Source organism: Choloepus didactylus, chromosome 6 (assembly GCF_015220235.1).
Source record: "Choloepus didactylus isolate mChoDid1 chromosome 6, mChoDid1.pri, whole genome shotgun sequence".
Lineage (NCBI taxonomy): Eukaryota > Metazoa > Chordata > Mammalia > Pilosa > Megalonychidae > Choloepus > Choloepus didactylus.
The window spans coordinates 58,136,594-58,159,591 of record NC_051312.1 but is presented as its reverse complement, the minus strand read 5'-3'; the positions used below and the strand labels follow the sequence as shown (position 1 = coordinate 58,159,591).

Here is a 22,998-nt window from a genome sequence, read left to right as displayed (position 1 = left end):
ACATTTAAAAAATATATTAGTCACATAGATATAGGGATCGAAATTAATATTTATTGTTATAATTCTAACATTGATTCATACAATGCTTCTCCAACTTTAATGACTCATCACCTGGAAAGCTTGTTTAAATGCAGATTCTGATTCAGTAATTTGGGGTTGGAGCTCTTTAATTTGCAGTTCTATCATGCTCCCAGGTGACGCTAGTACTAGTGGTCTGCAGACCACAGTTAAGTAGCAAGGAAGTAATGTTTACTGCGTCCTTTCCAAATACACTTAACCATAACGCTACCTCATGAGGAAGAGCAAGCTGATGGCATGACACCTGTTTCAGAGATGAGGACATTATGCAGCCTGGACTTGAACCCAATTCTTTTGACTTCTAGTTTAGAATACCTTCAACTATACCATTCTCCCTGATTTGTTGGAATCTGTTCTCTACTGTAGGAAGGTGGGCAGCTAATTAATTAAAAATACTTCAAGATTAAACAGCATTCGGCAAAAAAAAAAAAATCTTTTCAATTTTTCTTTCTAAATGAAAAGCTAAAAAACAATTTCTTTCAAGACTAACATGAATATCATAGCCTCTAAGTATATAGAAACCAAACAGACAAAACAGTTTTTCATGCTTTCATTTCTTTGCCCATCTGTTAAAATTTAATAATATTTCGCTCAACTATGCATTCACGAGCTAATACAGTTTCTCCTTGCAGATTTTGTGACATTGACACTCTACCCATTGCTTTAGCAGAAGGCCTTGTTTTCTATTCCTGGACCTAGCAGCATTCCATTTGACATTTGATGCCCATGAGATTTTTATAGAATCCAGGATATGAGATTGTGTCTCTTGCCGCATATTTTTGAATAGGGATCTGTGTCACTTTTCCCGGAGGAGTTCTGCATTGTGTTGTTCTTTGAAATGGTTTTGATTATTTAAAAAGAAGCCTCCAGTGATAAACCTTTTGCATAATGATCACCATTGACTAGAGAGTGTTTTATTTGTTTTAGAGAGAAATTTGTTCAGAGGAAAAAAAGCAGTAGCCATTCCCTCTTCTACCCTTAACTCAAAGTAAAAGACCATATTGTTGTGTACAATTATACAGTGAAAATTAAAATGTGTACTCCTGTAAACTTCAGGATAAATGGAAGTTTCCTTATTTTTTTTGAAAAGACAAATCAGTAAATACATTTAAAATGAGTAAATCTATAAAAAGGCAAACTTTTTAATGAAGTAATTTTAAATGTAATTGCCATTCTGTCTACCTATGACTCAATGGAAAGGCTTTAGTTCCAACGTAAGTCACTGAAAGCTGCCACTCTATTCATACAGACAGACATGCATTCAGTTATCTGATCTGAAATATACAGTCAACCTAGGTAATTTATTAAAAACGGAATCATCTGAATTATTTTATCCTCAGAGACAGAGGAAAATTAATAGCAAAATGTTTTGCATTTCAAAAAATGATACGTGTCCTAGTGTAGCTGTTATTTAAGCTTTCTACTAACACAAACTCATAATAACTACATGCTGGCCAATATATGTAGGCTGGCCAAATTGACTGATTTAAGTTGAAGTTTGATTAAATTTAGGATTAACTATCTCTGATATAATATAAATGATAAAATATTCAAAATACACTCATTATAATAGGGCCACTCTAACTTATACATACCTTCCAGTAGTAATTTTTTTTTTATTCCAAGGTTTCTTCTACCACTTAGTATAGTGACTATCACAATAGGTATACAAAAATACTTATAGGATAAAAAGTGAATTAATGTATATTGACCAAGTAGTTGGAGATAATCTCCAAGGAAATAATAGTACTAATAATCTGAATAACAACAACAACAATAACAGTAATAAAGTAAACAAATAACTAACATTAGGCAAGTGTTTACTATGTGCCAAGTATAAAACAATATTGGGAACTAGGGACAGAAAAATCAGGTCTTATAAAGTAAACTCTCAAAATAATGTGACTAGTAAGTGTCAGAACTGATACTCACACATCTTTCTGGCTCAAATCCTATGACCACTATACCCCTTTCATTAAGTTTAGTTTCAAATTTGCCTTGGTCCAAAAATCAAATAAGGTCACCTCTTCTGATATGGATACATAAAGACTCTTGGGTTTAATTTTATAACAAAAATGCCTGCTTTTGCCATTAAATAAATATTTACATAATTTAAATTCTTGCCTTTTTGAAAGGTGCTGGATAGGTAAAATTTTACTCTTTATTCAGTTTTTTTCATTGTCACCAGCACTGTCGCTACTATATAATCACCACCATCCTTGATATTATGAGATCTGATATTTACTGAGGAATTACCCCATTCTAGGCATTGTTCTAAACTGCATCTCTAAAGCCTAATCTCATTTATTGCTTACTTGTCATCAAACATTGAGTTTTGGTCATTATATGCAGGCATGATATCCCCAGTATGTGGGGAAAAACATAAGCATGTGAATCATTTATAGGTGCATTTTGAAGTAATTTTAATGCTTTATAAAAGATGATATTTTCCAAGAAACTTGGAAGTAAATCATATTTGTTAGCATTTTCTTAAGAGGCGAGGCAGGGGAAGAGATTGATTTGTCTTAAATTCTGTAAGCTGGTATTGTTAAGAAGGTCATGTGGTTTCTTTTTCGTTGTCCAAATTGATTTTTTACAGAGTCCATGGTAAAGTTGGCATTTGAGTTTTGGCCTCTAAAACCTGCTTTAATGTGGTAGCTCAATTGAGAAAGCAAGGAAATACAAAATAGTGATGTATCCTACACATCACACAGTGTATTTCTTTTTTTACACTCATTATTGTGTTTTATTCAGAATCAATTTGATTTACCACAAAACTTACATATTTATATACCAGTTCTGATAAAGTCCTCAGAATATGTACAATAAATTGGCTAGAGTCATTATATTTGTGTATTATTTTTTATATTTTTTTACTCTTTACAATAGGTTATTGCCTGCACATCTTCAATAATTTGTTTGGTTCACTAATAATTTTCATATACTCACACTGTTTCCCATCAAGAAATGCATGAATTATATCCAGGGCTCCTGGAGCTTCAGCTACTTGCCTTACACAGCTTTCACTTAAGAGGACATTAGCAGGGCCCTAAAAATATTCCTTTCCTTACCTTTTATGTACTCTTTTCTCTCACTCAAACTCATATTTATTATTTTGTCCTATGGACGAGGTAAAAAAGTCTGAATCAGAAGAAATTGATTTTCTAGACAGGAAGATTGATATTCATCTGTTTGTATCTTTTCATGATGTTTGCTCTCTGTTTGAAACTGATGCATTTGTAGTATTACATTCTGTATGTTTCATTACACTGAATTTTTTTTAATGTATCAAAAGTTAGGAAGTTTGTATAATTTCTAGCCAGAGTCAACTAATAGCACATTTGAAATTGGAGGTGTAGTAAATACCTTTATTTTATGCCCCCTTAATTAGGAGTATTTTGAGGCTTCCTTAATTAAGATTTTGTGACAAGTCACTGAAAGTCAGCTGAAACTAAAATTTGCAATTTGCATGATCAAGAATGGAAATGTTCTGAAATTCAGATTTTACATGATTAAATCTATTTTAATGAACAGTGCCAATGAGATTAAAACTTTCTTTTAAAAAAAGCTTTAAAATGTCATTTTCTAATTAGAGAATAATAAAATTGTATTTATGTTTAAAGCCAAATGAAATCATATACTTTTTTTTATTCAAGTAAAATTATTTTTCAACACACACTGCCACAAAATTCCATTCTGGTTATCAGTGGGCCAAATATTGCCACTACCACAATTTCTGCAGAGAAGAAATTGGAGTTAAAAGAGTAGAATATTGTTGGGAAACTGAATTGTTACAAAATTCTGTGTTTAACAATTAAAGTAATATTGCCATTTTTCTTCAAGGTTTTCAATAAGCTAAGCTAATATTTTCTTTTATCAGGATCTTAATCATGTCTATGCAAAGACTGTTCTCAGTGCAAAAATTTTTCCAATATCTATTGTCTTTATTAAGTGTTGTATATAATAACAATTTTTAAATTACCTAAACTTGGTTAAAAAAAATAAGTAGTATAAACAGGACCTCTTTGGTAGGCTCAACAAATGCAAGTAAGATTTTTCAACATTACTGTGTCCCAAGCTATCAGTAAAGCAGATGTATTAAGTAACCAGAATATATTCGAGTAGAAATATCAATGTACAGTGCTGTCTTCTAATTTTCTCATTTAAGAGTTGAGCTGACTGATGGCACATTTGTACATATTTACAAAATCCAGTCACTTGAAAGTGATTTTTTTTTTAAAAAGTATCATTTAATCATATTTATTAGGAGGGGACAAGTTTCAAGAACTCATTTGACATTCATTATTATTTGATGAATAACAAAGAACTTTGGTATATAATTTTTGTCCTTATTCATTACATAATTTCTGCTAAAAATCACTAGTACAGGTAGACCCAGGAGATTTGAAAGACCAGTCTTTGCTCTATAGTTTTCCGTATACTATTTGTTTTTAAATACCTATCAACTAATTATAGCATAATTATAGCTACATGTTTCCAATATTGACTTACTAATTGAAGAAAATATTTTTAGGTGAGATTTACTCAGGGTAAAATTTTTCGAGACTAACAACTTTTGGAAGAGAGATTGGGCAGAGAGTTTTGAAAACTACTTTTAAGTCTTTAGAGCTAAGTGTACTCTGGTATAGGATGGTTTCTTTGGGATAGGAGTCATGGACACATCTGTTCACTGTTGAGCTGCTTTACAATCCCTTCTATTGTAAAGATATCCACTTTTGTCTTGTCTTGCAGTCCTCCACAAGCAACCCAGAGAAGTGTGCCTTTGTTTGCTAGAGCTTGGCCGGATTGCAGCCAGGTAGGTTGAGCTATGAGTACTATGGAGAGACATAGACCACCTTAGCATCCAAACAACAGAGAAGCTTGCTGGCTTTTCATTAATGTGTTTAACCTGAATGTAGAGAAACTACTCATTCAAATATGATCAATAGAAACATCTCAAGGGCAGCTGTCTGATCAAAAGCCTGCCACCAATATTCTTAACATCAGGATCTTGTTGTCAGGGCCGCTCTGTCTAAGCATTTGCTAAACCTCCTGTAATCAAATACATTTTTCCTTCCAATCTTTTCTTAAAGGGGAGGGGGTTGAAATCTTGCACATGAAGTTTAATGTAATAGTTTTCCTTTCCTTAGTGGAAATTCTATTTCCATTTCTCTCTCTCTCCCTCCTACTTCACTCCCTCTATCCCTGTTTGCTCTTAAATATTCACCCTCTCGCTTTGTTCTTCTTCCTCATTTTTTACCATTCAGCTTCACATCCCTCACTTTTAGTTTCCATTCTTGAGTGGGGATATATTTTAAAAATCATTCTCTGATTTTGTGATTAGAGAAAGTAATAGAATTTTATCTTCCTTACGAAAAGACTCTTTTGAATCTGTTTCTTCAAAAATCATAGTTAAATAGCTAAAAGAAATTGCAGAAATCATAACTAAAGAGAGGAAGGTAATTTATTAACTAAGCATACTTCTTTGGTATCACACCTTTCCTTTTATTATTTTGCAAACCATCAAACAGGGCTTCTGATATTCTATGGAGCCCCCAAGAACTAGAACAGAAGGCATAAATGTTTGGAAGATGTCTTGATGCAAAATAAAAATTCAGAATTAATTAGGAAATGTTTTCTGGTGTGGACCTTGGTATATTTTTGTGATTGAGATCAGATGAATCAGGAAGATAAAGTAAAGTTAGCTCTGGGTGTAAAGTCTCAAGAAGAGAATTTATAAAGAAAATAAAAGTACAAGATTCTTTACAGAATTCTTCAATTTAAATTAAATATGACTGAGTCTCCACTCAGCAAGCTGTGAAGATATCAATTTGAGACATTTGGAGGTTTTGCTACTCTTCTCCCCACACTCTGGGAGAGCACGTCTGGCCTTCAGTTCCTCTCAGCTCTCTACTATTCCGGCGTTGTTTGAGCCCTCAATGACCTTTCAGTGCTTACAGTGTCCACCTGTTTCTTAGGACTCCATTCCCCTCTCAGTGTTGCTGTCTCCCTGGGTTCTGTGAGGACAGAGGACAGAAGAGCCTCCCAAACGCATTCCCTCCCAAGCTCATTCCCTCCCAAGCTCATTCCCTCAACAGTCTCAGGGCTTCTGGCCTTCAGGCAGACTTGAGCCAAAGGAATAGGAAGGTCTCAGCAGCCATCCCCAAGGAATGGGGAAGTTAAAAATACAGGGAGGAAGAAAACAAAGAAAACCCTTAATAAATGAGCTGCCGTGAGTGAATGTTGGAGCAGCATCGATGATCTAGAATGCCAGCCTAACAGAGAATTAGGCAGAAAATTTTTGGTTTAGTTCTTTGTTTTAATTGTACTGCTAAAATATTCTAAAATGCCAGATTCCATTTTGTTGATTTAATTATTTAAATATATAAATCATACAAACAGCATGATTCTGAGAACCACGGAATAGAGATAGAGAGGGAGTTGCACTCTCTTCTGAATAGCTGGGAGTTGTATTTCTCCCATTATTTTATATTATTTGCCTGATATCTGGATTTTATTTTATTCTTTGTATATTTGCTTTCTAGTCCCTGAGCACTCTGTTTAGGTAGCTTGATGAACTGATTTTAGCTATGGTCCATTCATCAAAGAGAGAAGACCTGCTAGCAATGATGAAATGCCTTTAGTGATCACCCTTCTCCCAGCTCTGAGTGTGACATAAATTGCCACTTGCCATATACTCTAATGCCAATTATAATATCAGTTAATGAAAGGAAATCATAATGGCCTTGTCAATTTCAAGGGGAAGCATCATATGGAGAATTTTCTTTTTTTTTTTCTTTTCCAAATACTTGTAAATTGTGATTCTGGGTTACTCCATTTCTGACCACACTTTATGACCATGCAAGCCAAAAAAAAAAAAAAAAAAAGTGATTAATCATATTAGCAAAAAGTATTATTGATTTAAGGAGGAGTCATGTAAAGATTACAATAACCCTTAAAATACAATATTCAATTTGTAAATTTTGCCATTAATCTTCATCACCTACTTGAGTTTTGTGAAGTACACTATGTTAAAAAAGAAAAAAAATATGTTACTGGATTATTCATGATTTATTTTCATTGCCGTTGTGTAGCATGTTAAGGAGTTGAATACAAACTGGATAGATTGAATATTTAAGTATAAATTTCTATTTAGGTTTTTATTATTGGTACATGTTTGAAGATTTTTTTTTTTTTAATAAATAGAAGTTCTGTTGTGTTTTACAAACAATTGCCCAATACACTCAAATCTCAATATTGTTCCATCTGTATTGAAGCATATCTGTTAAAGGGAGAAGGGAAATTCATCCTTCCAAACTAATTTTACTCTTAAATCTTGCTTTAGAGATACTAAAACTATATCTGGACTTTTAAATTTGTTTTCCCTCCTCCTGCATGGTATATTTAACAATTGATTGAGTTAAAATAGCTGAAGCTAAGATTAGAAGTGAGTTTGGGACAGCTCTTAAGTAACACAACATTAATTTGCATGCACAATAAATGGTCTCTGACTTGAAGAACATCCCCATTAAAATCTTTTGAGTTTTGATAGATAATGCTTTCTTTTATTTGATGATGTTTCTTTTTGCTAATGTTGCTGTTATACAAAATGCCAGAAATGGATTGGCTTTTATAAAGGGGGTTTATTTGGTTACAAATTTACAGTTCTAATGCATAAAAGTGTCCAAACTAAGGCATCAACACTGAAGAAAGGCTGATGGCATCTGGAACACTTCTGTCATCTGGGAAGGCATGTGGCTGGTATCTGCTGATCCTTTGCTCCCAGCTTGCATTGCTTTTAGCTTCTGATTTCAGTGGCTTTCTCTCTAAGTGTTTGAGTCTTCTCTTGGTTTCTCTGGACTTCATCTCTTAGCTTAGCATCTCCAAATGTCCTTCTGTCCATGTCTCCAGGCATCTCTAAGCATCAGCATCATCTGGGTCTATATTGGCTCTTAGCTTCTCTCTTAAATACTCCAGTGAACCAATCAAGACCCATCCTGAATGGGCGGGGCCCCACCTCCATGGAAATAATCTGATCATAAGTATCACCCACAGTTGGGTGAGTCACATCTCCATGGAAACAATAAAAATTTTCCACTTAACAAGATTGGGTTAAATGAACATGGCTTTTGTGGGGGACGTAATATACCCAAACCAGCACAGATGTTAAACAGTTTCTTTTCATACTTACAGAAATGTCATCTTAAAAATGTCAACATCACCTTGGAAATGATTCCTGGAATGTTTTCTGATTCAATGTCATTTTACCTAGGGATACTCAGTGAAGCTTCTTTGAGAGCTTTGGGCTTCTCTGAGTTCTGAGATGGGAGGATGAAATCACTTAATTTTGTACTCATGGGTAAAACTGCCTCTTAACTTCAGCTAAATAGAGCTGTCATCACTGGAGAGTGAAATCTTTCTGAGTGCTTTGACATTTATTGCTGAAAAATGCTATAAATTCAACATTTTGACGGTCTGTAAAATTAAATTTATGATAAAAGTGAAAAAATTCTTGATGTTTTGAATTGGGGCCATAATCAATAATAATGTCATAGTGATCGTAGTGAAGCTTTCTGTGATTTTTTTTTTTTTTTTTTTTTTTTTTTAGTAATTCCTTGATTTTGATAAAAAATTTATGGCTACCCAAAAAAAACATACTTTGTGAATACTTTCTTTAGTTTCCCATTTCAATACATGACCTAATGAAAGGAAATTCTATTTAAAAGCTAAGTATTCTTATAGCAGATTATTAATTGACTTATCCTATTTAAACCACTTGATTCTGACTTTTAAGTGTATCATGTGTTTTCACAATGTTGAAATTTCCTTCCATGTCAAAATCTATCTTTAAATTGCTTTAAAATAGAAGATAGATGGGGCCAAAAATGTTTTGCAAGAATCCATAAACTATCCATTATATGCCTAAAAGGGGGGAATTTGTCTTATTTGGCTGTAAAATTTGTCCCTCTAAGCTTAGCAAAATGGGGCCCAGATGTCTTTTCTTTGAAAATTATACATAGGCTACTAAATAGTTTGAGTAAATTTCCAGTTTGAGACTCAGTTTGGGGGATCAATTATTTTATCTAGACTAATTTCAAACATTATGTCTTGTACCGGAAAAGTGAGAAGTCCATTCCCAGAATCTCATCATAAAGCCATGAACCATAAGGCCCTTTTGTAGCACTTCGTCTATTCTTTATTCTTTTAAATGAGACAAAAAAGTAAAAATACATTGCCCTAGAATCTTCACCCTACTTTCATATCACTGGAGAATACAGATGTGAGGATCTAGTTTTAGTGATTTCAACTTTCTTGCTATCTTAAATGTGATCCTTATTCAGTTTGAGAACAGCAGCTGTCCCTGCCAAGGCTCTAAATTCACATAGTTGGAAAGGAATGGAAGACAGTATTAACTTGTGAAAAGTTCATAGACTAAATAGAAATGTGAAGTAGTATAGAGTTAATCATGGAAACCAGAACGAAGCAGGCTTTTAGAAACGAGAAAAAGACCTATTCGATGACTAAGTTGGCTTACAGATGCAGGCCCCCAACCCAAAGGGAATTTCATGATTTACAACCTGTTGACATCTCCAGACAGACAGGAAGCCAGTGAATCGTATTTAAGTGTGCATTTCTGGAATGGCTAACTGAAACTTAGGCAGCTTGAAGTACTCAAAAGCCAATATAAGCAGAGATTTGGGGCTTATATTTGATTTTGTATGTTCTGTGGCATAACTAATTTTCAGCATTCCCAGATACCAAAAAATCTCCAGGGCAAGGTTTTCCATATATGACTTTGTTACCAATTTTATTCAATCTAGACTACTTTTTTTGTATGGGTATGGAGTGGAGCCTATTGTTCCTCTAATTTTTTTAAAAAATAAAAGTAAAATTATATAACCTGTTCCTGAAAAGTGGTATGAATCCGCTTAGTTACAAACGAAATAATATTTTCCAATTGACCTAATTTATACTTTCAAATATGATTTTTCATTGATAACTGATCTTTAATTAGCTGTGACGTCTAGCATATTAAAGTCTTCTAGCTGTACCACCAAATTTATGTTATTCTCTTAAGAAACTTAAATATAACCAAATTTTATACCTTGATGGAACTATGCCAAAGAAGTCTAGAGAGATTAAAAGAATTGGCCAAGTTCATCTGGTGAGTCAGTAGCAAAGCTGAGTTTACGACTTGGTCTGTTGAATTCCAGCACTAAGATGTTTCTGATATTCCACAATTCTAGGAAAATCAATATAAAGGAAGCCTGAAGTAAATTCTCTTGGAAAGAATATAACAATAGTTATAATATAACTTTGCAGCTTAGCAGCACCTTAATTTTTGATGATGGTTACATACTCTCATTTAGTGGTATAATATATTCAAAAGGACAAAAATTTTGGCAACAGAACCTCAGAGCTGCAGTTTTGTGGTTGTGCAGCCCTTGACAAATTATTTTAGCAATAGCAATCTCAGGTTTTGCCATGTGTCAGACATTGTACTGGCATATATTACATACTGCTTTAATTCCTTGTAACAATGTTAAACATAGGAATTAGAATTTCCATTTTACTTCAATAGTAAAATGGAGGCTCAGAAATTGTCAGGATGCCAAACTGTGCCAGACATATTGAAGATTTTTCATAGCAGATGTTTTTCTAATATTCTTCCTGCTCCCTCCCCTCACTGCTGGAGTAGACCTCTAAGGAGGCTGTTGTCGTCTCGGCTTTCCTGAGAGAAAACAGACTCCTAGAGGTTTAGGGGTTTGCTGAAACTTAAAGAGTGGGTTAATGGCACAGTTAGTTCAAGTCTGCCTCAGGGAAGAATGATGAACAAATCTCCATGTATTGTTAATTCTTGTCAACAGTAATGAGATGCTGTGTAGACTTCATGATAATTAAATAAAATAAAAATATGTGCTTTAGCTTCATACAAGGTTTAAGGACTTCTAGAAGAACTGTTTTTGGGGTAGAGCAGTTTTGTACATTTAATATTACCTGAAGTTATAGGTACATTCAGGATCCAAAACACTGAAAATAAATTTAGATTTGGAACCTGAAATCTTTGTTATATGAGAATAAATGGAATATTTTTCATTCAAATGGTAGTTACTTTTTCAGTCTAGCATATGTTTCTACTACTGTCCCATTAACTGGCTAATATGTGTAAAAGCTTATAAATATGGTAAACAGTTGTTAGGGCTTTTAGCTAATGATTTATGTAACTAAAATTACTCTGTTCACTAGGGGCAGTCCTCAAAACAGCAGTTGTTCAGTCAAATTGTGCCAACTTCACCTGTTTTCCTCAAGGGGTACCCAACATTTAGCACACTCCTTCCCACATGAATTTTCAAAGAATTAGAAAATAAAAGAGTGGCAGATGGAACATCAAATATCACCTTTATTACTGATGAAATATAAGTTGGAAGACATGGCATAGTGTCTTTCACTGAATTCCAGAATTAGGAAAATTATTTATCCAGTGATAAGCAAAGATGAATCAGGTGGGGTTCCCCATGGGGCCTGGCGTCCCTGTGGGCAGCTCCCTCCCTAGAGAAAGAAGGGTGAACTGAGTGAAATGTGCTCAGTTTCTTCTTGTTAGATTTACCAATTTGATAAAACACTTCGTCTCCTGGGGAAAAGTAATTAATGAAGGAGAAAGACCAGGAATTATATTAATTGAGTACGCTCTGTAAGAACAAATATCTAGAGTTGCGAAATTGCTTCCCCTTACAAGTGTAGTAAATACATGTAATAGTAAGCCATTAGAACGGAACAGGATAATAATTTAAGCATTTACGTTTAATGAAGTATTAACACACTATTCAATCTAACATACTGGACACACAGTCAATATATTTGCTCCCTATCTATAGATTATTTAGTTTGTAGATTATCCATGATCCGTTTTTTAAATCTCCAAGTGACTTTTTCTCTTATCGCTAACACATGTACAATCACTTGATTCAAATGTCAGAGGAAAATGGTGTTGGCCCTGAAGTCAGAAAGTCTGTGTATGAGCCCTGGTCCTGTTCCCAGCTAGTTATATACCTTCTTTGGATCTATATTCTTATCTATAAAAATGAAAGGATATAACCTGATAATCCCAAAGATTCTTCCCATCTCTCAGGTTCAAGAATTATTTTTGTCTTTCCTCACATTGTTCAATATGGATATATCTAGGAGACAAAACCTAATTTTAAATTCAGCCTAGAAAAAATGTAATTATAGGAGATAAGTGTGCTTGTAATATCATCTCTCTCTTTTTTCAAACTTCTATGGCATTTATAATTTATAGCACACAATTTATCACTTGTTATTCCATATTATTTCTCTAAATGTTTTCTTTTCTATTCTTCTTTCCCAGTTACACTATATGTGCTTTCATGATGTTGTTCTTAAGAGCATGATCTATGATACTGTATAATCCACAATGCATTGTTCTTGGGCCCATAGAAAGTGTACAATAAACAATGACGCTCTTCTCTCTTAATCATTTAAAAATGTTATTCTGGGTATTGCTATGTTCCACCTTGACCATGGCCCTCTGACTTTATCTCCATCTTTAACAACCTATCTTCAAAAATAGGATTTCAATTACAGCACTTAATGTTATTAAAGCTGGTAAATGTAAATGCTGAAGACTAATTTTATATGATTATTCATGTTCTTACCTTTAGATAATGAGCTTTTTATTTGTTCCTATTATGCTATTACGTGTGTATTTATGAATTTACACATATACATAGATAGCAAATGTATGTGCTTTTCCCGTGCTAAAAAGGATGCTGGTTTCATAACTTACCATTTCAGTGCCAGAAAAGTTAGTGTTTTAAAAGGCAAGCAAATTGCTTCTTTGGTTTTCATAATCAAATCTAATATATGGTATGTTTTAAAAGGTATGGTGTGGAACCTCCTGGTTTGATAAAACTGGAAAAAGAGATTGAACAAGAAGAAACACTCTCTGCCCCTTCTCCTTCACCTTCTCCCTCATCAAAGTCTTCTGGAAAAAAGAGTACGGGGAACTTACTGGATGATGCAGTAAGTAAAATTTGTCAGACTTCTTACCAACAGTCAGTCATTTTGTGAACTATGAAGCTCATTCTGTACAAACTCAAATCAGTTTAGCCATTACCTATTTCAATTTCATTGAAATGCATTTAAAAACCCTATGAAAAAGTTTGAAGTTCTGCAATTCATTTTGAGATTCAAAAATTGAGCCAGTCATTTAAAGTACAGCATCACTGAATTCTGCCTAGTAGCATTGAAATTTTTAGGAAAATAAGTCAACTTCCTGAAAATTGTATTTAAAAACACTTATGCTTTGTTGTTATTGGTTCAAGATTCCCTAGTATAAAAATAAAAAACCTGAGGATTGTTAAAGGAGGGAAAGCAAACATGTTACAGAGAAGATAACTACCCTTTACTGGTTGCCTGCTATGCACCAGGGACCATTGTAATTGTTTTTCAATTACTCTAATATCTTTAAGGCACGTTTCTTATTGAGGAAACAGAAACTTAGAAGTGTAAGTAGTAACCAGCTGAGAGGAAGAGATGCCCTTAGATTCAAACCAGTTTTTTTGTGCCTCTCTGAGGTCCCAGTCCCTCTATTCAGCAGTCTTTGGTCACAATTTTTGACAGATTAGAAAAGATTTTCAATATGGCCTCATAACCACAATTTCAGTTCTAGTAACTCCGGGTGTAACAGCAAACAGGATGGATTAAAACTCAGGTTTCCTCTGTTGTCTGTTAAGGGGTCCTTGGATAATAACCAATGTGTTTGATAATGCATATGTATATACCCAAACATATATATTTGGATGAAAATGTTAAAAATAGTAATAAAAGATGGAAATCATGGGTGACCAGGATGCTTTTTATGTACAGTTTGCATTTATGGAATTGTAGTTGCTCATGAATTCTATAGAAAATGGTTTCATGTACATGGGGAGAATCTTGGAAATCAGCACCAACTACAATGTCAGCTGCATAGAATAGGCAGGACTGAAAAGGGCTGCTGGTCCCTAGCTGGAAGGTTCTTTCTGCAGAGTCTGAGCTGAAAAGAGCTGGGGAAAGAGCCCAGTGACACTATAGATTGCAGAAAGAGGGCTTCCCCATCTTTTATTTTTCCTCATGTGGCGCTATAATTTATACTTGCAGATTGAGATGAGCAGAAATATACCTATTTTTCTGGTAGACTGAAAACCCCCATTTCTCAAAGGTCAGCACACACATCAAGGCATCTCAGCCTATTGCAGTATTGTTTCTTTGGGATAATTATTTAATCCACTCAGGGCTTAAATAATAGACAGGGTAGTTTTGTTTAAATTTTATAATTACAGGACTGTTTTTAAGGACTGGTCACATGCCTTGCTTGTCATACTGTTTCATTGTTTATTTTGTAAGGAAATTGAATAACATTAATAGCAGATGATGCATTATTTATATAACAACAAGGGCAGTTTTTCCTCTCTCTGTTACATTTTGTAATTAGACTTACTTTAGGGTAGGATGTTCTTCTAGTCTTTTTTTCACTTATAAATGTCTACCTCTGTAGCTGCTATATTTGCTTCTCTTCTTTTTCTCTCAACTACCACCTCCATTCAGTTTCTATCACCCATTGTGTCAGGGTTCCAGCCCATTGAAGATTATCTGGCCAATGTCACCCCACCCTTAATCTCCTAATGAATGAGTTTCTAAATCAAATGAATTTTTCTTAGTCCTCAAATTATAAGACCTCTTGTGGCACTTGACATTGTTGGCTACTCCCTTCTTGAAAGTCATCTCCATTAGCATCACTGCTACCACAGAGATCAACCTACAAGCAAAGCAGATTTGTTTAAATTCTGCAGGGAATTCCTGTAACATCCAGAGTAAAGTCCAAATTCATTTACATCTCACATAAGCCTTCCATGTTCTGGCCCATTGCCTATTTCCTGGACTTTTCACTTTCTGGACTACTTGCATTCTGAGATAGCCATTCTAAATATGCCTGCAAATACTATATTCCCAAGTATATTTTATACCCTGTGTTTTTCTTCACTTGCTTTCCTCACCACACTTTTGCTTACTCATCTTTTAATCTACTTTTAAATGCATTATAAAATGTATTTTACCTTCTCTATAAAGCTATCCTTGGCATCTCCTATCCCAGGTAAAATTTACAAATTGCTCTATGGTGCTCCTGGTATTTGTATACACTTCTATCATAGCATTAATGATCAATTATTTACCTTATGGGGCATAAATATCCATTATTCTCAAAAGTGAGGTCCTTGTCCTCAAAGTCAAGGTTCATATTTATTAATCTGTATCTATTCAGCACCATGTTTTTAAAGTTGTAAAAAGTATTGCCCCCCCCCCCCACCTTGTTCTGTTACCTGGATTGGCCGTTTGCCCTGGACATGCACCCATTTCTCAGTTCTGCTGTCGCTTTTCAGAGGGAGGAGAAGGTGCCACTTGAAGGCATTTGTGTGAATCAGAGAGAAGTAGCTAGAGTGGTTCCCTTTCTTGGCCGATGTGCCGCATGTCTAGCCATCCCTCCTCCTTGGAAGGGAAGAAGAGATTCAGGAGAGGAGTGGTGGTGAAACAACCATGAAAATGATTTTGGAGACGTTTTAGCAATATCCCGATTCGAAGGTGGAGTGGAACAGGACTGCCCGTGTGGTGATAAGACAGTCGCTTCTTGGCTGTTCTTTTCTATTCCAAGTTCTGTTCTCTGAACTGAAAACAATGGAGGGGGTTTCAAAAGAGCAAAAAAAACCCTTTTAAAGATTACCCAATAGACTGGTAACATAACCATATGTTTAGTCACGGGGTTTTAGTCAAATGTAGGAAATGTGCAAAGTGAGTATCTCTATACTCTCACCAGCTAGAATACTGTCCTCTGCAAGTCTTTAAACCAGAATTTTTCAAAGAATGTTTAAGTTAAACACTAACACCACCAGATGCCCCATGGGGAAAATGACTTCAATGGTTAACTACTTATAGTTACCACCTAGAGCTGGCAGTGAACGTTGGTACAGCAAAAACACTAGTGAGTTCCATAATAAGATCTTGTTTTACTTGGAATTTTCCAAGCTTATTTGATCACAGAATTCTCTTACAGTCCCCTCCATTTTACTTTGGGGATAACCACTGGAATATTTACATTCTGTTTAAGTGATAGTTTTCCACTAAAGGGTTTTATTTCAGGAACAGTGGAACACATAGAAAGTAATTTGAGCCTCACTTACGGTTTAGATCAGAGCTTCATATGTCTAATGTAAAAAGCAAATAGTTACTATGGCAACTGTTTCACTGCATGTAAAGCACATATACTCGTTGGAAGGTAAGATTCAAAGATCTAAACATGTGCTTTAAAATAGGGATATAAAATGGAGATTGCTTCCAAAATTTATGTGTAGTCAATAATACTATCTGTCCTTTGTCCAAGTTATTATCTGCAAAATTAAAAAATAAAAAACAGAAGAGAAATAAATGAAGGCAAAAAGAGAGAAAGAATAAAAGAAAAAGACGAGAGAAAGCAAGAGAAGCAGACCTGTGTTAAGCTATTATATTCCAGTGAACAGTTTCAGCAATAACTGCCAGTTTTTAAACCTTCAATGTTTCCTCACATTTCTTTATTTGATACTTAGGGGGATAGTGGAAAATAGGGAAAAAAATAGGTGACCCTTTATGTGTCTAATGCATCCCATCTCCTTTAATCAAGATACAAAAGAAACACAGTAGAGTCTATTCAGATTACTTTATTCTCCAGTGATTCAGCGGTGATTCATGGGTGATAAAATGGTGGGGTCAGGTTTAGTTCTCTTTGCATTCCCTCTAGTTGCTTGGGCTAGTTCCCACACAATGAGTTGAATAAAGTTCTAAGAAAACCATTCTTACTTTCTTCCTCTTCTCCATCAACTTCCTCAGTCTGGGGATGGGAGATAGTACAATTCTGATTAATCAGGCTTCTCTTGAAATCCCATTTCAGCGGAAAACTGGCTGAGTTCCTGGCCCCAAACCAGAACACCTGCCAGACTGACTTATTCCAATGTAATATAAGAAGCACAGATGTCATCAGTCACTGTTTACTTAACAATATCTTTCCACTACCCACAGTCTGGCCTTGTCTCTTCCCTTTCTCCCTCCACCTCTTGCACAACTACAAAAATAATTGATTTTTAAGTCCATTTTGAAAGCTAGGAAGGCATTAGAGAAGGACAGTCTACTTGAGAAAATGTTTCTTGTATTTTACTTCATTTGATACCAGCAGTTTCTGTGTTCCATCTAAGAATACTGCTAGGTGAAATTACTTCTCATACATACTTGTGATTGTTATTTCTTAGCAGAGAAACCACTTCAACAGAATTTACTGTTTGTTCTATTACTATGTGGCAGCAGAGCTGTATCAAGCTTGGCCTTCCTAAAGTTCAGGCAGTGTATGTTCATGATGCTGTCTGCTTGTTTCTTCTGAATGGCAACAGCCCTCTGCCTTCCCTCCCTAGCTCCTTTCTTTCATCCCTCTTTTCTTTGGAAGCCTTGATTACAGTGATAAGGAAAACAGTACCCCTTTTAGTAATGACATGGAACATAAATTTTATGCATGCACACATTTTTATAAACACATGCAGAACAAGATACACTTAGAGGAACAACTGAAAACCCTCAGCCGCCCCAGAATGTGTATTATGGAAGGACTGACACATCCATTACCCAACTTTTGTGCTGCTTGTTTTATTATTGTCATCCTATTTAGCAATGTCCCTTCAAAATATCCCTAGGAACAGAATTCCATTCTTCTGGGTGAGTGGGTGGATGCATCTATGAATCAGGTTAATGTGGTGGGAAAATTTCAGAACTCAGATTCAAAGTCATGCATCAAATGACTGACTTGATGTTAGCCAGTTTCCTCTTCTTTAAATGCAAGCCTTCTCTAAGGTTCTTTGAATCCACTTTTGTTCTGTCCATCCAGTTTCCCCCTGTGTCCTGTGTAGTGTCATCTTCTTGTATATCCATACATTTATGTATTCAGTGTGCATTTGTGGAACACATTTATATGCAATGAAGCCTTGTGCTACATATCAAGGATTAAAAAATGTAGTGAAACAATGTCTTAATATTTAAGGAACTTACTTTCTGCCAAGAAGGCATTAAGAGAACCAATAACTGAAATGCAGTATGCAATATAAAAAGAAGTACCAAGAATTTTAGGATTGTAATTTGGTAGAATTAGAAATGGCAGAAGGGACTGATGGAAAGATATATTCTCAGGTTGATTCTCTCATCTCTTCCCCCAGAAACAGTATCATTCTTTATAGGTCTTCACTGAGGTGCAATTGTATGTGCCTCAGATAAATTTTGTTTCAGGATTCCTCCACACTTTCTGTTTCCCCTTCAGTGTCTTTTGCTTTCGTAATTCTCTGGAATCTCCATTATTCTAGAGAAACTGTGTTGTTTAATTTCCCTATTCCAAAATATCAGTGAGTTCCTGTGTTACTCTTCCCACAAATTTTTGCTAAGTAGAAGTCTAATTGAAGTCAGGCATTTGACTATTTGAAGGAATGACTGGATTTCTTTGAGCACAGTTTCTCCATGCCCCATGACATCTTTGTGGAAGAATGAATTTGGTTGAGGAAAATCCAGGCCAGTTTCTTCAGAATCTAAATTTCTCTCCAGCTTCTTAGAAGCAGACAGCACCTTATATGGAGCTTTCTGTTACCTTCAAGGACACTTTTCCTCACAACACAGAAAATTATGCTTTGGGGTTGTTTGCTTAGTTGAAGGATGGTGAGTTTTGTGACACTGAAAGACAAGTTCCCAATTAAAGAAAATTTAACCATATACCTTATACCTAAAATCAGGATCTATTGTGTTATTGCCTAATACCCACAAGTATTGATAGGCAGTTGTGCATATCTCATTTAGATTATCAAACCATGGAGAGAATAGATATAATAAAGATAAAATCTGATATACAGACATGGATTCCATAAAATGCACATAAACTATAAAATATGGCCACAGAAGTAGGGTTGCCTAGGTTGGAATTACTAAGATGGAGTGAGTTGCTATCAGAACATAGAGATGACTTAGAGAAAACCTTAGAGTTCAAAATAAGGTGAAACAGTCTCATTAAAACAATAATTTGTTTATTTTGAAAGTGGATAAAATTCGTGTCATTAAAATTATAACAAGGAAACAGTCTATGTTAACAGAATTTCGATTCTAGTTTTCAATATGTTTCACATACACATATTCTATTAGAGTTTTCAATATATTTATCTTGACAACCCAATGTACATGGTCTTTTTAATTCTCCAGCCCATCATGACTAGACAGCCAGTCTATTTTCCTCTCCTCACCACCACCACCACCACCACCATCATCACCACCATCATCATCATCATCATCCAGCTATGTCTTAGTGCCATTATTGGCCTTCAGAAAATGCCTTCAGGATCTGACCTTACATAGTTATGATTTAACGTGATATTCCTGCACTCAGATGTCTACAGTTTGATGTGAAACAAATTTTAAAGCATTGATGCCTGGGGGACTGTTGAACCCTCTGAATAAATTGATCCAAATGAGACTCCACTAAGGAGAATGAACTTGCTTGCTCTTCTATTTCAGGTGAAACGAATTTCTGAGGATCCTCCTTGCAAATGCCCAAACAAGTTCTGTGTGGAGCGGCTCTCCCAAGGAAGATACCGAGTTGGAGAAAAGATCCTTTTCATTAGGGTAAAAGTTTTATTTTTCATTTGATATCTTGTCCTTTATGAGAATATTCAGGGCTTGAGATTGGGGTTGCCAAGGAAATATGACAGATAAATAAGCATGTACGTCCGCTGTGGTGCTTACAGTTGGTTTGAAGATGCAGTGTATCAATATGCATTATTGCTGAGCACTGAATAAATAGAATTATCTTTCTCTTTTTAAACACACAAACCAATACATCAAATAGAGCATAGACGTGAAATAGAATGAGGTTGTGCATTTAGTTTTCAAAGGAACTAAAACCCTTCAGTAAGGAATAAAAACAGTGTTCTGCTCTTTTTTTCCATACCCTAAGTCCAGAAAAATAATCACCCTATTTGTCCTGGTACCTTTCAGATTATTTGAACATGCTTTTTAAAAAAGCCTGGGTTGTGGTCCAAATTGAGGAGTGGCAAAGTTCAGTAGAGTAGCCATAGTTAGTAGGGACTGTCATTTCTTATTTAGAGTTTTGGGTCAGAATAAGTGAATATAGATCCAGGCCAATGAATGATTTGGAGGTCAGTCTGTTTACCAATGCTAATAATTTATATCCTGACTAGACATTATGAACAGTTTTAGATTGTAATTTCTGGTTCAGTAAAGTAACATTCCAGATGTTTCACTTGTGATCTGTTTTGCCAATAATCAGGGGAATTTAGTCTCTCAAATTTTGAAACCAATAATTCTTAGTTTTTAAAATATAAGAAAATGAAAAGCACTGATATATTCCTTGGAATTTGAAGTTAATAGTGTAAGTATATTCTGCCTTATTTTTATTTAATTCCTAAATGATAGAAGATTATGACTCAAAGGAGATGTGTTCTCTTCTATTTTGAATAATTTAAAAATAGCTTGCTTTTTATTTTGTAGAACAGAATGATCTGAATGTGTACATATAGTAAAATTAGTTCATATAATACTCATATCAGTGATGACCCAGTAGAAATTTTGTCAGTGTCTTTTAAAAAAGTTTGATCATGATTGGTCTTAAAATATGTCAATCATTTTGTATCTTAGCCTACTTTTAGATAAATGGCATGATTATTTTTTGATTTCCAGGTAATAATTGCTCTTCTGCTTTATAATGGCAACTAAAGGGATAATCACTATACTATTACTAATGTGTTTGCGAACAAATTTAGGTGAATGGCTTCACTAGGAAAAGACAGCTACCTGAGTCATTGCTTATTGTTCTGTTATTCTTTATTGCAAGGAAAACACACATGTTTATTTTAGCCGAGCTGTCTGCTTTAATTTTGGTACATTAAATAATAGTATTTAGGCTCTCTGCAGATTTGTTTAAATTTTACCATGTCGAACCTTCTCAGGCTCCTTTAGAATATTAGGTCCTAGAGCCTAGAATCACAACATGGGCTTTTATTTTTTTAAACAATGATTCCCTTTTATAATAGAAGTATTAATTGACTCCATAATTAACGAATCAGATAATTTTCTCTCTATTGCAACCTAATAGCTTTAGGCAATGTATATATCTTATGTGTCTGTGTCTGCCTCTCTATATTTAGTCAATTGTCAGTCAAAACATTTAATATCTATATTAAACAATAGCATAAGTTCACATAATATTTTGATATTGCATTTTTTTTCAAAAAATGGTTGCCTTTTTGGTAAAATTTATCCATGTATTGTTGTTTATAGAGAAGTTGAGATTTGCCTGACTGAAAAATTGCATCAAATCCCTTAGTGATAGCATTTGAATTTAATTTCAGTGAATACATCAGAACATATTGTGCACATTCAGTTTCATCCCTGTAACATTCAGGTAAGCCTGCACTAAGAGAGTTACCATGGTATTGTTATAGCATCATGCTACTGTGATGTGTTTTATAATAGTGTTTTAACAGACATTTGTCATTCACTTTCTTGATGTTTTTCCCTGTCCACATTATATCTGTAATATTTTTACAAGATTTATTTTAAAATCAACCCATTTTTAAAAAACATAGCTTTTTTTAAAAAAATAAAACTGTCTCTACCTAATTGAAAACCCAATCTATTTGTTAAAAGGGAAGATATCCATTAACATATATTCACTGAAATTCTTGTCCTCTGGCTGGCAAGGGGTCCAGCTCCAGCCTGATGGAGCAAAGTAATTCTAAAGAGGCTCCTCTTCTTCTGTCTGATTTTCCCTAGAGGCTTTTTCCTTTCTGTTCCTTTGTTAGTTTAGGGACTTAAATTTCTCAGACAGGCCCATATGCCTTTCTTGCACATTTCCCTACTCCCTCTTCTCTATATTGAATGAATGAACTAAAATGCCTTGTCAATTATGTGCACACTTTGGCTAATACCTTTTGGCTTGTGGTAGGGACTATATTTAATTGGTTGTCGTTCTTCTCCAATTCATCGTAGGGCAATTAACTAAAAAAACTCAGAGGTATTGAATTTCTTTTCAAATGTTCACACAGCTATAGCTGCTAATATTTTAACTTTAAGTTTCTTGGAATACCTGGTTTAAGTAGTATCTGTAGTCAAAGTCTCAAACATGCTAGAGAAATGACAGCCTCACAGTTTCTCCACTTCTGTGTTTTAGAAGCTTAGTGTTTTTAACATCAGCATATTTTAAACTTTGGCACATCTTTTTTGAAGCTGCCAGAATGGTCATACTTACTTGGCTACATTTATGTATGTTGTTTATAAAAATGTACGTATAATTAAATATACATGGTATCTTAGCACTTATCCCCTATTTTCCTGCCCAAACCTAGAGCAACAGTATATTCATATGGCCATAATGAACCTGTCCAAGCAAAGACAATTTAGGACCATTTAAGGCCCTTAAGACTGTTAACTTAGCTCTTACCCAAAGATAACATAATTATCACAACAGTGGCTGAGAAAGAACTCTCCATTAGAAAGTCATAAATAAAAGATTTTCTTAGTAAGCCTGTATCTCATTTTCCCTTGATTTACTCTTTTCAAAATAAGCTGGAATTTATAATTCCATTGCAAACCACCTTTCAATGTTTGTTGACACAACATGAAGACTTTACTTAGATATGGTTTTATGATCGTGTATGTATATATAAGCAGATCTTTTTACATGTTCAAAGAGATACAATGAAGACAAATAAGAATGTAAAATATAAGAACGTGTACAGATTTCAGAAAAAAAGCTAAGAAAACTTTTTCTGGAGAGAATATCTCTGCTTAGCATAT

The 22,998-nt window shown here is 34.6% G+C and overlaps 1 protein-coding gene across 5 annotated transcripts in view; it reads left to right on the top strand.

Annotated features, from left to right (window-relative positions):
• The window catches only part of GAS2 (growth arrest specific 2), a 147,887-nt gene that overhangs the window by 72,994 nt on the left and 51,895 nt on the right, over window positions 1-22,998 (top strand). For 4 of the 5 annotated variants that reach the window (XR_005217529.1, XM_037841073.1, XM_037841071.1 and 1 more), the window contains 3 exons: window positions 4,831-4,894; window positions 12,978-13,119; window positions 19,699-19,806. Coding sequence is in view for 4 of the 5 variants with exons in the window: in XM_037841073.1 (XP_037697001.1) it covers window positions 4,831-4,894; window positions 12,978-13,119; window positions 19,699-19,806 (314 nt within the window). In the remaining variant the exon portion in view is untranslated. Of the gene's footprint in view, window positions 1-4,830; window positions 4,895-12,977; window positions 13,120-19,698; window positions 19,807-21,551; window positions 21,592-22,998 lie in introns of those variants that run through there. The other variant, XM_037841074.1, reaches the window with a different exon arrangement.